General features: G+C 41.9%; 1 protein-coding gene across 3 annotated transcripts in view; it reads left to right on the top strand.

Annotated features, from left to right (window-relative positions):
- Positions 1-8,013: 8,013 nt before the first annotated feature.
- Positions 8,014-17,143, top strand: part of NEIL3 (nei like DNA glycosylase 3) — a 46,511-nt gene continuing 37,381 nt past the window's right edge. For all 3 annotated transcript variants that reach the window (XM_055567464.1, XM_055567463.1, XM_055567462.1), the window contains exon 1: positions 8,014-8,261. In XM_055567464.1, the coding sequence (XP_055423439.1) occupies positions 8,106-8,261 (156 nt within the window). In that variant the 5' untranslated portion in view covers positions 8,014-8,105. The remainder of the gene's footprint in view (positions 8,262-17,143) is intronic.

Here is a 17,143-nt window from a genome sequence, read left to right as displayed (position 1 = left end):
ACATTTTTATCATTCAAGCTAAAAATCTGTCCGCAGACATTGTAAAGAGAAGAGTAAAAACAAAGTTTCATTACACAAAATGTGTCAAAGCTTAATATGCTAAAGGTGGCTCAGTGGTAAAGAATTCACCTGCCAATGCAGGAGCCATAAGAGATGTGGCTTCAATCCTTGGGTCGGGAAGATCCCCTGGAGAAGGAAATGGCAACCCACTCCAGTATTCTTCACAGGAAATCCCGTGGACAGAGGAGCCTGGTGAGTTACAGTCCACTGGGTCACAAAAGAGTCGGACACCACTTAGTGACTAAACAACAACAGCAGATAAGCTAAAGGAAGCTTTTGAGATTGTCTTTAATTCCCATATGAGGCTGACTAAGATGTATGTTTCCTCTAAACCACCATTTCATAAGTTGTTGCTAAATATATTTGACTGTGTGTAGTGTCATATAATTCAGAGAAGGCAATGGCACCCAACTCCAGTACTCTTGCCTGGAAAATCCCATGGACGGAGGAGCCCACCAGGCTGCAGCCTGGTGGGCTGCAGTCCATGGGGTCGAGAAGAGTCGGACACGACTGAGCTACTTCACTTTCACTTTTCCCTTTCCTGCATTGGAGAAGGAAATGGCAACCCACTCCAGTGTTCTTGCCTGGAGAATCCCAGGGACGGGGGAGCCTGGTGGGCTGCCGTCTCTGGGGTCGCACAGGGTCGCCCAGAGTCGGACACGACTGAAGCGACTTAGCAGCAGCAGCAGCAGCGGTGTCATATAAGGGATGTTGCTGAAAACATTTGGCTAAGACCTTGGCTGGCCTGGCTGAATCCCAAGTCTGTAACCTTGAACATGTTACATAACCTCTCTGAGCCCCAGTTCTTACATTTGTAAAATGTATCTCTAAAGTTTCTTAGAGGATATTCATTCAGCTAGGATTTAAGATTGGGAGAATTTCAGGAAACTGGGATGAAGACAAAAGGTTAAGAAATGTGAGAATTACAGTATGAGCCAAGAAACAGAAAGTACAGAGAACAGCAAATAGAATTTATCCTAATTCCTTGAATTTGTAGTGTTTTGCAGTTTTTGAAATGCTTTCCTATATCTTATCTTAATTGTGAATTAAAGCAAAAAACATCATGTGGAGGTTTATAAGAAAAGTATGTTTTATTTTACATAAGAAAAAAGTGCAAATGAATGACTTTTATAAAGTCATCAAGTAATAAATAATGCTTAAGAATAGAGTCTAAAGCAGAGTAGGTTTACTTGCAATGGTGACATGACTCTATAAACACTGCACACGCACAGTGCATGCAAGTTTGCTCCTAATTGCATGTAAGGAGGGATAACAGAGAAATATCCGAAGACTCAAAGGCTAGTCACAGCGAAACAAAATCTGTCTTGGCCTCGAGGGGCACATTAGTGACGTCTCGAATGTCTTCAGTGTTACTCCCCAGCTCTTAACTCAGCTCTCTGGAGGATGGTAAACCTAATTCTAATTAAAGATTTTATTTGATCCAAATGTGCACCAGTACGCAACAGCTAAAGAGAAGAAGTCCATGATGAATCAGTCAGATGACTGAAAATTGTGATGGTTATAAAATATGTTCACAAATTATTTGATTCTCCTCGCTTCTAGGGATAAAGCTTAATTCTCCTTGCTTACCCTCTGTGGGCTGTTCAGAATGACTGGATTCTAATGAACAGAAGTGAGGGCGTGGGTGTGACACTGCAGAGACAAGGAGTAAAGACCACTACAGCGTTCTCCTTGCCTTCTCGCTTGGATCACACACTCTGGGATGGCACCTGCCACATCAGGAAAACAGCTGAGCACCCTCTGGAGAGACCCATAAACTGAGAAACCAAGGCCTCCTGCCAATAGCTGTGCAAGAGAGCCATCTCTTATATGGGTCTTCTGGCTACAATCAAGCCTTTAGACTGAAACTGCTTGACAAGCACTGATCTAGAACCACTCAGCCCAACCCCTACAAATTCTTGACCTGCAGAAACTTTGAAAATATGAAACGAAATAATTTGTTAGGTAGCAAAAAAAAAAAATTAATAAAAAGGTAATCCTGAATAAACTGTATGAAGACTCAGTATCAGTTCAGTAGCTCAGTCATGTCTGACTCTCTGCAACCCCATGAACCACAGTAGGCCAGACTGCCCTGTCCATCATCAAATCCCGGAGTTTACCCAAACTCATGTCCATTGAGTCAGTGAAGCTGTCTAACCATCTCATCCTCTGTCGTCCCCTTCTTCTCCTGTCTTCAATCTTTCCCAACATCAGGGTCTTTTCAAAAGAGTCAGCTCTTCTTATCAGGTGGCCAAAATATTGGACTTTCAGCTTTAACATCAGTCCTTCCAAAGAACACGCAGGACTGATTTCTTTTACGATGGACTGGTTGGATCTCCTTGCAGTCCAAGGGACTCTCAAGAGTCTTCTCCAACACCACAGTTAAAAGCATCAATTCTTCTGTACTCAGCTTTCTTTATAGTCCAACTCTCACAACCATTCATGACTACTGGAAAAACCATAGCCTTGACTAGATGGACCTTCGTGGACAAAGTAATGTCTCTGCTTTTCAATATGCTATCTAGGTTGGTCATAACGTTCCTTCCAAGGAGTAAGGATCTTTTAATTTCATGGCTCCAATCACCATCTGCACTGATTTTGGAGCCCAACAAAATAAAACTAGCCACTGTTTCCACTGTTTCCCCATCCATCTGCCATGAAGTGATGTGACCAGATGCCATGATCTTAGTTTTCTGAATGCTGAGCTTTAAGCCAACTTTTTCACTCTCCTCTTTCACTTCCATCAAGAGGCTTTTTAGTTCCTCTTCACTTTCTGCCATAAGGGTGGTGTCATCTGCATATCTGAGGTTATTGATATTTCTCCTGGCAATCTTGATTGCAGCTTGTGCTTCTTCCAGCCCAGTGTTTTTCATGATGTCCTCTGCATATAAGTTAAATAAGCAGGGTGACAATATACAGCCTTGATGTTCTCCTTTTCGTATTTGGAACCAGTCTGTTGTTCCATGTCCAGTTCTAACTGTTGCTTCCTGACCTGCATATAGGTTTCTCAAGAGGCAGGTCAGGTGGTCTGGTATTCCCATGTCTTTCAGAATTTTCCACAGTTTCTTGTGATCCACACAGTCAAAGGCTTTGGCATAGTCAATAAAGCAGAAGTAGATGTTTTTCTGGAATTCTCTTGCTTTTTTTGATGATCCAGCGGATGTTGGCAATTTGATCTCTGGTTCCTCTGCCTTTTCTAAAACCAGCTTGAACATCTGGAAGTTTACAGTTCACGTATTGCTGAAGCCTGGCTTGGAGAATTTTGAGCATTACTTTACTAGCATGTGAGATGAGTGCAATTGTGCGGTAGTTTGGGCATTCTTTGGCATTGCGTTTCTTTGGGATTGGAATGAAAACTGACCTTTTCCAGTCCTGTGGCCACTACTGACTTTTCAAAATTTGCTGGCATATTGAGTGAGGCACTTTCACAACATCATCTTTCAGGATTTGAAATAGCACAACTGGAATTCTATCACCTCCACTAGCTTTGTTAGTAGTGATGCTTCCTAAGTCCCACTTGACTTCACATTCCAGGATGTCTGGCTCTAGGTGAGTGATCACACCATCGTGATTATCTGGGTCGTGAAGATCTTTTTTGTACAGTTCTTCTGTGTATTTTTTCCACCTCTTCTTAATATCTTCTGCTTCTGTTAGGTCCATACCATTTCTGTCCTTTATTGACCCCATCTTTGCATGAAATGTTCCCTTGGTATCTCTAATTTTCTTGAATAGATCTCTAGTCTTTCCCATTCTATTGTTTTCCTCTATTTCTTTGTATTGATCGCTGAGGAAGGCTTTGTTATCTTCTTTGCTATTCTTTGGAACTCTGCGTTCAAATGGGTATATCTTTCCTTTTCTCTCTTGCTTTTTGCTTCTCTTCTTTTCATAGCTATTTGTAAGGCCTCTGAAGACAGCCATTTAGCTTTTTTGCATTTCTTTTTTTGGTGATTGTCTTGATCCCTGTCTCCTGTACAATATCACGAACCTCTGTCCATAGTTCATCAGTCACTCTGTCTATCAGATCTAGTCCCTTAAATCTATTTCTCACTTCCACTGTATAATCATAAGGGATTTGATTTAGGTCATTCCTCAATGGTCTAGTGTTTTTCTCCTCTTTCTTCAATTTCAGTCTGAATTTGGCAATAAAGAGTTCATGATCTGAGCCACAGTCAGCTCCCGGGCTTGGTTTTGTTGACTGTATAGAGCTTCTCCATCTTTGGCTGCAAAGAATATAATCAATCTGATTTCGGTGTTGACCATCTGGTGATGTCCATGTGTAGAATCTTTCTTGCGTTGATGGAAGAGGGTGTTTGCTATGACCAGTGGGTTCTTTTGGCAAAACTCTATTAGCCTTTGCCCTGCTTCATTCTGTACTCCAAGGCCAAATTTGCCTGTTACTCAAGGTGTTTCTTGTCTTCCTACTTTTGCACTCCAGTCCCCTATAATGAAAAGGACATTTTTTGGGGGTGTTAGTTCTAAAAGGTCTTGGAGGTCTTCATAGAACCATTCAACTTCAGCTTCTTAGCATTACTGGTCAGGGCATAGACTTGGATTACCGTGATATTGAATGGTTTACCTTAGAATCGAACAGAGATCATTCTGTGGCTTTTGAGATTGCATCCAAGTACTGCATTTCAGACCCTTTTGTTGACTATGATGGCTACTCCATTTCTTCTAAGGGATTCCTGCCCATGATAGTAGATATAATGGTCATCTGAGTTAAATTCACCCATTCCAGTCCATCTTAGTTCACTGATTCCTAGAATGTCGGCATTCACTCTTGCCATCTCCTGTTTGACCACTTCCAATTTGCTTTGATTCGTGGACCTAACATTCTGGGTTCCTATGCAATATTGCTCTTTACAGCATTGGTCCTTGCTTCTATGACCAGTCCCATCCACAACTGGGTGTTGTTTTTGCTTTGGCTCCATCCCTTCATTCTTTCTGGAATTATTTCTCCACTGATCTCCAGTAGCATATTGGGCACATACTGACCCGGGGAGTTCATCTTTCAGTGTCCTATCTTTTTGCCTTTTCATACTGTTCATGGGGTTCTCAAGGCAAGAATACTGAAGTGGTTTGCCATTCCCTTCTCCAGTGGACCACATTCTGTCAGACCTCTCCACCATGACCCATCCATCTTGGGTGTCCCCACATGGCATGGCTTAGTTTCATTGAGTTAGACAAGGCTGTGGTCCATGTGATCAGATTGGCTAGGTGTCTGTGATTGTGGTTTCAGACTGTCTGCCCTCTGATGCCCTCTCTCAGCGCTTACTGTCTTTCTTAGGCTTCTCTTACCTTTGACGTGGGGTATCTTTTCACGGCTGCTCCAGCAAAGTGCAGCCGCTGTTCCTTACCTTGGACGTGGGATAGCTCCTCTCGGCCACAGCCCCTGAGCTTGAGCGTGGGATAGCTCCTCTTGGCCGCTGCCCCTGAGCGTGGGCATATGAAGACTGTCTTCCATCAAAGGGCAGAAATCATGACTGAATTTGGGTTGTTAGGGAATAGGATTCTTCCTTGACTATCTTGTAACCTGACCTAGAAGCATAAACAGTAATTAAACAAGTAAGTACAAAGAATCCTGAGCCTGATCCAGCTAACTTTTGATGACTAATCTCTCCCTACAGAGAGAAAGACATTACTTTTACAATTTTTTAATTTAAATCTTTAGTATATATATTCTTCTGGTTTAACGACAGCTGTGATATGCTTACTAAATTATTGATAAACTGATGTTGTGTTTTAATATGCTATATTTTAATTTTCAAAAAGGATTAGATTTTTCATTATTTAAAAATTTGTATGGAGAAGGAAATGGCAACCCACTCCAGTGTTCTTGCCTGGAGAATTCCAGGGACGGGGGAGCCTGGTGGGCTGCCATCTATGAGGTCGCACAGGGTCGGACACGACTGAAGCGACTTAGCAGCAGCAGCATAGAGTCATTATATATTTTCGTGTGTGCAACATTGTGTACATTTGAAAAACTATGCATTGCCTCTTATGTTACTTAAAGCACTGACTGGATATGTGCTTGGCAATCAGACTTGTCACAGTAGCATCTTTGCATTTTGGCATCAGCAATGGCTTCCAGAGTTGTCCCTGCCGCCCCCATCCCCCACCCACACACACACAGGGAACCAGTGTGCTTGGAAAGAGGAGGGAATTAACAGGATGAGGGCTGGAGAGATCCTGCATCCTTCTAGAGCAACTAGTTGTAGAAGTGATGTCTGTTATTCTCAGTGGGATGTTCAACATTTCTTACTTCCTAGGAGGCAGGAGAGGATTAAGATTGTGTACCCCAAAGCCAGACTGCCTGCATTGAAATCCCAGCTCTGCCTCTTCCTAGCTCTGGGGACCTGAAAAAAAAAGTTTTTAACTTCTCTATGCCTCAGTTTACTCCTGCATATTTGGGAGATGGTATTAGTAACATTCTAATCTCCTAGAGTGATTAAAAGGATGATTGAGATAGCACATGGAAAGCCCTTATAATAGTGCCTGATACCCACTCTGTCAGAGTTGTTTAACTGTTTTCACTTAATATAATAAATGATCCAGCCCATTACACTTCCCAAATCCTGTCATTAATGTGAAAGTGGAGGCTTCCCCAAGGGCCTGGACGTGACTGGGCATCACTAGGGAAGCTGTGTATCGATATTATCAGGACAGGTGAATTCTAGGTGGATTACCATAATGGTGTAGGACCATGAAATTTAATGGCAACCCACTCCAGTATTCTTGGCTGGAGAATCCCATGGACAGAGGAGCTTTGTGGGCTCCAGTCCACGGGTCGCAAAGAGTCGGACACGACCAAGTGACTTCACTTTCATGGAATTTAAAAAGCTGCAGGCCTTCTAAAAATATACTCTACCTTTGCAAAAGTCTGGAAATTAATAGTCACATTCATTAATTTTACTTACTTTTTGATTTTTTAATAATGGCTGCAGTTTCTATCATCAGCAGTCTCTTATGTTTTTATTTTAATGTGTGTTCCTCTGAATGTTTCCTTTCAAGGAGGGCGTTTGCGTGAAATTATTAATATTCAGGATTTCTGATTAACTTCTGATCATGCATCCTGATATATTTATTAACATTGAAAAATGTGAGGTTACAGATATATAAGGACTTCCCTGGTGGCTCAGATGGTAAGGCATCTGCCTACAATGCAGGAGACCTGGGTTCGATCCCCGGGTCAGGAAGATCCTCTGGAGAAGGAAATGGCAACCCACACCAGTACCCTTGCCTGGAAAATCCCATGGATGGAGGAGTGTGGTAGACTACAATCCATGGGGTCACAAAGAGTCGGACACAACTGAGCGACTTTCTCTTTCATGCATTGCCTCAAATTTATACAGAGCTGCCTTTTTACAAAGCAATTTCAAATGGTGCTCATCTCGGACATCCCAAAACAGAATATTTGCATGCATTTTTGTAGAATCTTGCTTAGCTCAGGTATCAAAAAATGAAGAGGATTTTAACAGACACTAAGATATACTCGGCATATTAGGTCACGTTTTCTAAGACATGCTAAACCTATAGGAGAAAAGTAAAAGCTGCTTGTTGTAAAAACCTTCCCCTGAGTCCCTCTGCGCCCACCCAAGCCCGAGGAGGGCCTGCAGAAACCTGAGGCCTGCCAGGCTACCTCGGGACTTCGGGAAGAATAAGAGAATCAGGTCACAAAACGTGCGTGTACCATGCAGCTCAAGGACAAGGGCAAAACCTCAAAGCAAAGAAAGCAAAATTGGAGCTTCTGAGGATGCACAGTTCGACCCCCAGGGCAGGGTGGTGAGTGAGCAGCAACAATTCTTTCCTTTCTATTGCAGCCCCGCGTCTGGGCCCGAAGGCTGGGCCACTGCGCCTGCGCCGAGAAGCCGGGCCCGCGGGAAGAGTTGGGGGAGGGTGCGGCTGGAGAGGCGGGGCCGGGGCGGGGCCAGGAGCGCGCGAGATTTGAATCTCGGAGGAGCTAAGTACCTCCGCTGAGATGAAGTTACGCGGCAGTTTTCTGGGCTGGCTTTGCAGCTTAGTGCGGCGCAGCACGGGCCCGGGCGATGGTGGAAGGCCCGGGTTGTACTCTAAATGGAGAGAAGATTCGGGCGCGTGTGCGCCCGGGCCAGGCGGTGACTGACGTGCGGGGCCGCGCGCTGCAGGGCCTGGGTGGGCCCGGCTCGCCGCCCGCCGCCTCCGGGCCTGTGGGCTCCTCACAGGTGAGCAGCTTCCGTGTCTCGCTGGGGGACCAGCAGCGGGAGATAGAACAAAAAGCCCATCGGGTTTCCAGGGTCCAAAGTGCCTTAGCTCTGGTCAAGGCTTCCTGCTGCTGCTGCTAAGTCACTTCAGTCGTGTCCGACTCTGTGCGACCCCGTGGACAGCCCCCCACCAGGCTCCTCTGTCCACGGGAGTGCCCAGGCAAGAATCCTGGAGTGGGTTGTCATTTCCTTCTCCACAAGGCTTCCTGGGCCTCGCCTTTCCTAACACATACCTTGACCTCACCTGAGGGAGAATGCCCTACAAGTGCGCCTGCGTGGTTGAGTGTTGGTTGCTGGACCGCCGAGTTAAGGCCGCATTGGAGATGCCCAGGTGGGAAGTGATGGAAGGTGTTTTATTCCATGCCACCTTGCTTAGCTTCTTTACAACCCAGCAAAAGATGGTTTCCTTCTGTCCATAGCTGCATTTTCTGCTGTTAATATTATCAGATGCCTGCAACCTCTGTTTTTGTTTGTTTGTTTGTTTGTTTTTCACGTTTTAAAAGCAGTAAGATTGTAGGATAAAATTCTAGCTTCTCGCCTGCCTAATATTCTGCAACTGAAAATGTATTACAACTAATATATAATCTTAACATTTCACACAGAGGATTTAGCACCACCCTGTCCACTCAACTCAATATTGCCATCTAATGAAGGGGCAGAGCCATTTTGGATCCCTTAAGCGAATTTATTTCTTTTTAAAGGAAGTTGTAGCACAGCTTCTTGCCACTCAGGCATGCATTGCAGGTGGTGTGATTTTCATTTTGTAAGAACTTAGAACTTGTACTGAAAATATTCTGATTAAACCTCGTGCCTTAAAAGCCCTTCAGATGTACGGATGATTGTATTTCATGAATGCATGCATTATTGCACTGTATTTCAATTTCTCCTGCAAAGCTTCATCATAGCCTTTGGTCTTGTAAGAAAGAGTTGCTTGCTATGAAATTAGCATATGCTTACAACTTGAAAGAAATGAAGTTCTAAGTCTGAGTAAATACATTTTCAAACTTGGACAAAGAGTAATTTTTGCATCTCCTTCCAACTGCCCTTGTGTTTTATTTATTTTGACTATATGTCAGCTAGTACTCTGTACCTGTTCTTTTATTATAGTGTTTCTTTCAAAATCATTTCAGGATACCACAGAGATGAATCCTGAGTAGTCTCTTAAGAGTATTAATGTTTATAGAAAAATCACTCATTCAACAGAATTTTGAATACTCAAGGAACCTCAGTAACAGAAACTAACACTTCCCCTTGTGGAGGCTATTCTTTAGTTGGGAAGATACATAGACATTCATTAGGTAAAAACAGAAAGAAATATAAGTTGATAAATTCTCTAAAGTAAAGATACATGGTTCCATGAGAACTTACAGGAAGTTCAGGGATTGCTTTGCTGAGAAAATAACAATTAAGCTGAGATGTGCAGGGTGAGGAGATACTTAGATCTGAACTGAAGGTTGGCAGGCGGAACACTGCAGGCAATAGCAAAGGAAAAGAGACTGAAAGAAATCTGGTATGGCTGGAAAGGGGATGATGAGATACAGGGAACGTGGTTTGAAATAAGACAAAATTGAGATTGCTGGTCGAAGTCAGATCCTGGGAATCTTTGCAGAACTTTGTAGGGACTCTACTCATTCTGGAATAATGGGGGTCTTTGAAGGGTGTTAAGATCCAGTGACACTTTGAAAGATCATTCTCCTTGCAAAGGAAAATTATAAGACTGGCAGAAAGCCAGGGTACGTGCTGCCTTCTCAGGTGAGGATTACAGGAATCCGAGAAGGCTGCCTGGAGCACAGAGGAGGGGGCTTGTGACAGAAATGAAGAGAAGGGAACAGAATTGCTGTTTTGGAAGTTAAGGGAATAGAGTGTGATAATGGATATGGCATGAATATGTTACAGATATCGTAATTTACATCATTAAACAGTAATATATTCTGTATTAAGTTTTAAGCTATTACTAGCTCCCGAGGATACAAGATGAGTCAGATTAACTTATTTCCTTGAGAATCCCATTTAATGTTTTAAATAGACATTACCTCATTGGTCTTTAGGCCAGACCAGCATGAACATTTCCTTTCCATTTATGATCATCTTCAGTTCCAAGGCATAAAGTGCTTTTGAAGAACTGTTATATATCATTTCATTATAAAAAATAATAACCCCATGATAAAGGATTAACCTGATTCTACAGATAAGGAATGTGAAGCTTGAAGTGAGTTTAAAACAGTTAAGTTGCCCGGTATCACATGACTAGGAAGGGCTGAACCAGGTTTAATCTCCCTTCTTTCAAACTCCAAAGCCTACACTTTCAACCATAGTTCCCCTCAGTTATAAAAGGTTCAGTAGGAAACCTTTTATAACCTTTGATTCATTTTGGCAAGAATACCATACTGCTCAGCATATAGTGGTGACTACTTATTAGTTAGAGAAGTGAGACATTAAGTTTTTGGCTGATCTGCCACCATTTTTACTTCTGTTCAGTTTAGCCAGTTGGCTTACCTACTTTGGTAATGCTAATGGCTTCCATTCCCATATTCACAGTGCAACCTGATAACATAATGTAGATGCTTCGTCAGTGGTTGGGCAATTAATAATATCACTTGGAAGCAATCACTGAACATTACTATATTTAATACTTTGACATAAAAAGGTATTAAAAGTTGGAATAGGTCTTTATGATTTGGAATCAAAAATCTTGTTCTATGGGAACTGGCTTTGAAAATCAATATGAAATGAATAACCCCTTTGTGAAAATCAATATGGAATTAATAATCCCTTTATCATTGGGAATATTCTAAATGTTTTGCCATAGCTTCACTTTATGGGCCCTTGATCTAAAGAAATAATAATCTTTGTAAACATGAAGGGTCTTTGCATTTTAGAGGGGCATTGAATCCATAGTGTTAGTCGCTCAATCATGTCTGACTTTTTTGAGATCCCACCAGGCTCCTCTGTCCATGGAATTCTCCAGGCAGGAATACTAGAATGGGTAGCCATTCCCTTTTCCAGGGGATCTTCCCGACCCAGGGATTGAACCCGGGTCCCCCACACTGTGGGCAGATTCTTTACCGATTGAACCACCAGGGAAGCCCTATAGTAAATTTCATCAAAATGTGGTAGGTTGTCACAGATCTCTGGCATGATCACTACTTAAATAGGTCATCCCATGTTTCCAAGACCTTTATACCTGAGCATTAAAACTATTTAAAGGTTTCTGCTACTGACTTGAAATCGTTAGATTTCACAAGGCAGCAGTTGAAAAATAATAACTGCATTTGGTCTTCTTTATATTGCAGTAAACATGAAAAAGTACAAAGGAGAGATAAATAAATACTAATTGGGCATTTAAAATAAATGAGTTAAACTCCAGATAATCATTGTACCAAAAAGAAGAACCCCACCTGTGTAGCTACTGTTGTAATGAATCAGCTACTGTGGCCTGTAGTCGTCCTCTTGGCTCAAGTTTGAAGTTCATGGAGAACGTGTTCTAAGGCATGTCTCCTTGTGACAAGTGACCCCCATTTTGAAGAAGAAAGCCTAGCCATAGAAGCCCAGCGTTTGCTAGTCGTCCATGCGTTACATCACTTCTGAGTTTTGATCCACTGTCTTGTCAGCATAAAATTATGCAACTCTGTAAGCACATCACATAAAACTCTGCTGGAGCTTTTGGAACCTTATGGTAAGAAACAACACTGGAATATAAATGAATATGTCTGCTTAATGAGCTGTGAAGAGTCAATCCTTCGATTTTAATTGTTGGGTGGATACAATATTTTGGTGATATCGGTGTGTAATCTGCATATGTTTTCAGTTTCCTTTCACAAAACAGAATCTGAAACAGAGTTTATAAGCATTCATTTCATTTGAAACATAATTCTCTGGTTACTCTCTCTCCTTAAGGTTTGATATATGTATATAATATGCTAGCTATTCTTACTCATCTTGATATGCTCTTCACAGTGTCTGAGTTATTTAGTAAACATTTGAATGGATGGAGAAGAGCAAAGTTTTAAATAGTGCAAAAATAGTTTTGATGAAAGATTTTAAAATAAATTCAATTTGGAATCTTTCTCTATGAGTGTATATTTTGTTATGCATGTTAAATGGAAATTTCTATTACACGAAAATAATGAAGCCACATAATAAAAGTTTCCCTCCCTCCTTTCTCTTTGTAGTGGAGGAAGTGGAATTCATAATTCATTTGATTGCCATTATATGAAGGAATGAGCTTATCCACAGAGATTAATTTTCTAGCTAAATGAAGCTTATTCGTTTAAATCTAGAAAGAGGTTTTTTAACTTGTATATAACATGCATAATAGTATTTGCGTACATTCTTCCATGGATCTGGGTAATGGTTTCATCTTAATGACTCAGGATCATTGCTACCAGCATTCAGCATTACATGGAGTCATGGAGCAAGAGTGAACGGAGAACGGTTAAGGAAACTCAGGGAGATGATTCTCCACAGCCATTGGAGCTTTTAGTGAACCCTAAAGTGTTGGGGATGACATAGAGAAAACATCTGATCATCTTGATTTTTGAATTCCAGCTCCTATGTTGCTTATACTCACATCTTTGCCTATTTGGTCAGAATCAGATTATAGGACACACAAAACTCTTAGCTTAGTGCCTAGCAAAATAAGAAGTAATAGTAGTGTTAGTCACTCAGTTGTGTCGACTCTTTGTGACTCTGTGGACTGTTGCCTGCCCTCCAGGCTCCTCCGTCAATGGGATTCTCCAGGCAAGAGTACTAGAGTGCATCGCCATTCCCTTCTCCAGGGATCTTCCTGACCCAAAGATCGAACCCAGGTCTCCTGCATTGCAGGCAGATTCTTTACTGTCTGAGCTGCAGTAAATGTCCTGGTAATTGTTCCTTTTTCTCCCAGATCAGGGCTTTCTCACCAGACCCACCTATCTGGTGATGACTTTATGAAGGGGTAATGCCCAAAATTCTCCAAGCCAGTCTTCAGCAATATGTGAACCGTGAACTTCCTGATGTTCAAGCTGGTTTTAGAAAAGGCAGAGGAACCAGAGATCAAATTGCCAACATCTGCTGGATCATAGAAAAAGCAAGAGAGTTCCAGAAAAACATCTATTTCTCCTTTATTGACTATGCCAAAGCCTTTGACTGTGTGGATCACAATAAACTGTGGAAAATTCTTCAAGAGATGGGAATACCAGACCACCTGATCTGCCTCTTGAGAAATTTGTATGCAGGTCAGGAAGCAACAGTTAGAACTGGACATGGAACAACAGACTGGTTCCAAATAGGAAAAGGAGTACATCAAGGCTGTATATTGTCACCCTGTTTATTTAACTTATATGCAGAGTACATCATGAGAAACGCTGGACTGGAAGAAACACAAGCTGGAATCAAGATTGCCGAGAGAAATATCAATAAGCTCAGATATGCAGATGACACCACCCTTATGGCAGAAAGTGAAGAGGGACTAAAGAGCCTCTTGATGAAAGTGAAAGAGGAGAGTGAAAAAGTTGGCTTAAAGCTCAACATTCAGAAAACGAAGATCATGGCATCCGGTCCCACCACTTCATGGGAAATAGTTGTGAAAATAGTGGCAGACTTTATTTTTCTGAGCTCCAAAATCACTGCAGATGGTGACTGCAGCCATGAAATTAAAAGACGCTTACTCCTTGGAAGGAAAGTTATGACCAACCTAGATAGCATATTCAAAAGCAGAGACATTACTTTGCCAATAAAGGTCCGTCTAGTCAAGGCTATGGTTTTTCCTGTGGTCATGTATGGATGTGAGAGTTGGACTGTGAAGAAGGGTGAGCGCCGAAGAATTGATGCTTTTGAACTATGGTGTTGGAGAAGACTCTTGAGAGTCCCTTGGACTGCAAGGAGATCCAACCAGTCCTTTCTGAAGGAGATCAGCCCTGGGATTTCTTTGGAAGGAATGATGCTAAAGCTGAAACTCCAGTACTTTGGCCACCTCATGCGAAGAGTTGACTCATTGGAAAAGACTCTGATGCTGGGAGGGATTGGGGGCAGGAGGAGAAGGGGATGACAGAGGATGAGATGGCTGGATGGCATCACTGACTCGATGGACGTGAGTCTGAGTGATCTCCGGGAGTTGGTGATGGACAGGGAGGCCTGGCGTGCTGTGATTCATGGGGTCGCAAAGAGTCAGACACTACTGAGCGACTGATCTGATCTGAATCTTTTGGTGTAATCATATTGTGTATAAAACATTTAGCCTCAGAGTAAGTGCTTAGTGTAAGTAAGTGTAACAGCCTCTGCTCTTACAAAATTGAAGAACAGATTTTTATGTAAAGACCTCTTTTGGGGGGCTTAGAGACCATTTTAAAGTTAGGTTTTTTTGATAGTTTAAATGGATAGATAAGTGGTTTGTGATTACTAAAAGTATTGTTGTATTGAGGGTAAAAAGCATGTGGGGGACAAAAAGGAGAGACTGTGATTATAAATATGATATATTTTTCCTCTCTAGGGGAAATATGTAACTGCACTAGAGTTGAACCATTTATCTGTGGAAAAGTCTTATTCTGTTCTGAAAAGTTCATCTTCCTTATTCACCCATGGATAGGCAGGATAAATGGTAATCAGCACAATAAATCATGTGCTGTCTCCAAAGATATATGTTGTTTTGATGATTTCCTATTATTAAGCCACTTGAAAATGGGAAGGTGAACCCTTCTCAATCATACTTAAAATTATGGCAAAGGATATTTTCTTCTCTTATTTCAGGGGGAAAAAAAAGAATGAAATGTTCAGATAATACAGTAACAAGTTTATAACGGTCAAAATGAGAAAGTCAGGTATATATTGGATAATTGTGTACAGTTACAGCAAAGATAATAGGCATGTGGGAATAATTTTTGAATTTGCATGGGCTGTTGAATGTTGTATGAAGAGGTGATAACCCCAGGTTCTACAGGTAGGGCAAGTGAGTCTCTTGTAATTCTTAGGTTTATTGCAAAAGCCTTGCCCCATTTGTACATAAGAGCTCTCAAAATAAATGGAACAAACCATCACTGGTACATAAGAATTTATCCCTCAAATGGTGTTTTAAAAGAAAAAAAAAACAGTTAAAAATGTATGCAGGTGCTTGAGATGGTCAGTTATAAGTTGAAATTTTTATTTTTCCTGGAGTATATTCTCTAGAGCAGATTATTTTAGAAATGATAGTGTACTGGGGATCAGGTGATTTGGGTCAAGTGCCCACATGATAGACAATTTGTATCATCTCCCTCAGAACCCAAATAAGGTATTAGAATAGATGTTTTTAAAGCAGCCATTTAAATGCTAAGTAAACATCTTAAGTAAAAACCAGGGCAGGCTGGGACTGCTTGCTGAAATCCTAAACTTTCCCATAAAGTTCTTTTTACTTAATGGAAAATTCTGATTAACTATAATATTTTACATCCATCTAGCTTTTGGTAGTAACTTGGTACTCCTATATTTAAGCCTCATTTCTTTGAAGATAATTAGAAAATAAGAGACTAGGATGTTAATAATTCTCAAAGGAGCTTAAACCATTGGTGGAACAGAAGTTTTTGCCAAGAAACCTTGGGAAAGGTATAGCAAGATGGGGATGATGGGTGGGGAATACCAAGAGGGCAGGAGGGAGGGATCTGGTTCATCCCACAGATGTTTCCTGAGCTCCAGGCATCGTGTGAAGCGCCCAGGGATAAGGAAACACCATAGCTGCTGTCAACAAGGAGCTCACAGACAAATAAGGGAGAAACACGAGTCACAGACACTTGTTCAGTCGGTAAGTGCCAGCACAGTGGTTGTAGAAAGCCCTGTGCTGGGTTTGGCAGGTAGAAAGCCTCAAGATGATTCTGCTTCCCAGACAGGGAAATTCTAGTCCCAGCAAGTGTACTGGAGTGTATAGCGAGTGACAAACCGTGTATGTGAGCAGGGAAGAGGTTATGCTAACATGTCTTTTTAATTCCCAAGCACCTCATCAAGTATTAAAAAACTAATTCTGACACACAGTTGAGCCAAGGGCTCGCGGCGTCTGGAGCTGGAGCAGGCTTGTGCCACAGAAGGCATCGGATGGTGTCAGGTCTCTCTGTTTCTGGCCTCTCCACCTGTGATCATTCCCCACCTGCCCTCTGCTGACGTCTGTATTGTCATAGTCACCTTCACCTTCATCAGGCCCCAAACATCTTTTTTCAGTATTTGTAGAGACTTTAATATCATCCCTTTCCACATTCTGTTTTTGGTGTCCTATTCTGTGTTATTTTTGATTATAGAGACTAGAGAACAAAACCAGCACACCTGTGAAGATTTGGCTTCTGGTTCCTTGCGGCTCTGTCCATCAGGACACCATGATTCACTTCTCGTGGACAGTTGTGTGAAGAGACTTACTGGTGTCATGCATTTTAAGTATATTAACATTTGTGTTTTTTTGACTCATCCTCCTATGTACAAGCAATTTATGTCTAAGGGCACATGCTCCTCTTTGTCTTGTTAATAAGTGGTCCAGGAGCCCTAACATTTGGGAGGGCCTTCTGCTGAATCCTCCTTTGGCTGGAGAGACATTTCCCATGGTCAGATCCAATAGACTTCCTAAAACCTCTGATGGTTGGCAGTAATTGGACAGCATGTAGATGCATACTCCAGGACAGCCTGTGGTGTCTTAACAGATTAATACTATATGGAAAAGCTCTTTTTTTAATCTGCCCCTCAGTCTTCATCTAGAGGGCATTTCAGCTGTGCTCTCCGTTAGCTACACATGGAACCAAACGCCCTCAGGACTGCAGGAACTAATAGGAATATTTAGCACAGAGTTAGAAATTTCCCAGGGAAAATCGAGGATAAAAATCAGGATAAGCTAGATTTGGATTTCTTCCTAA

Source organism: Bubalus kerabau, chromosome 2 (assembly GCF_029407905.1).
Source record: "Bubalus kerabau isolate K-KA32 ecotype Philippines breed swamp buffalo chromosome 2, PCC_UOA_SB_1v2, whole genome shotgun sequence".
Lineage (NCBI taxonomy): Eukaryota > Metazoa > Chordata > Mammalia > Artiodactyla > Bovidae > Bubalus > Bubalus kerabau.
Note: the sequence above shows the minus strand (reverse complement) of the source record. Positions and strands in the feature narration are given on the sequence as shown.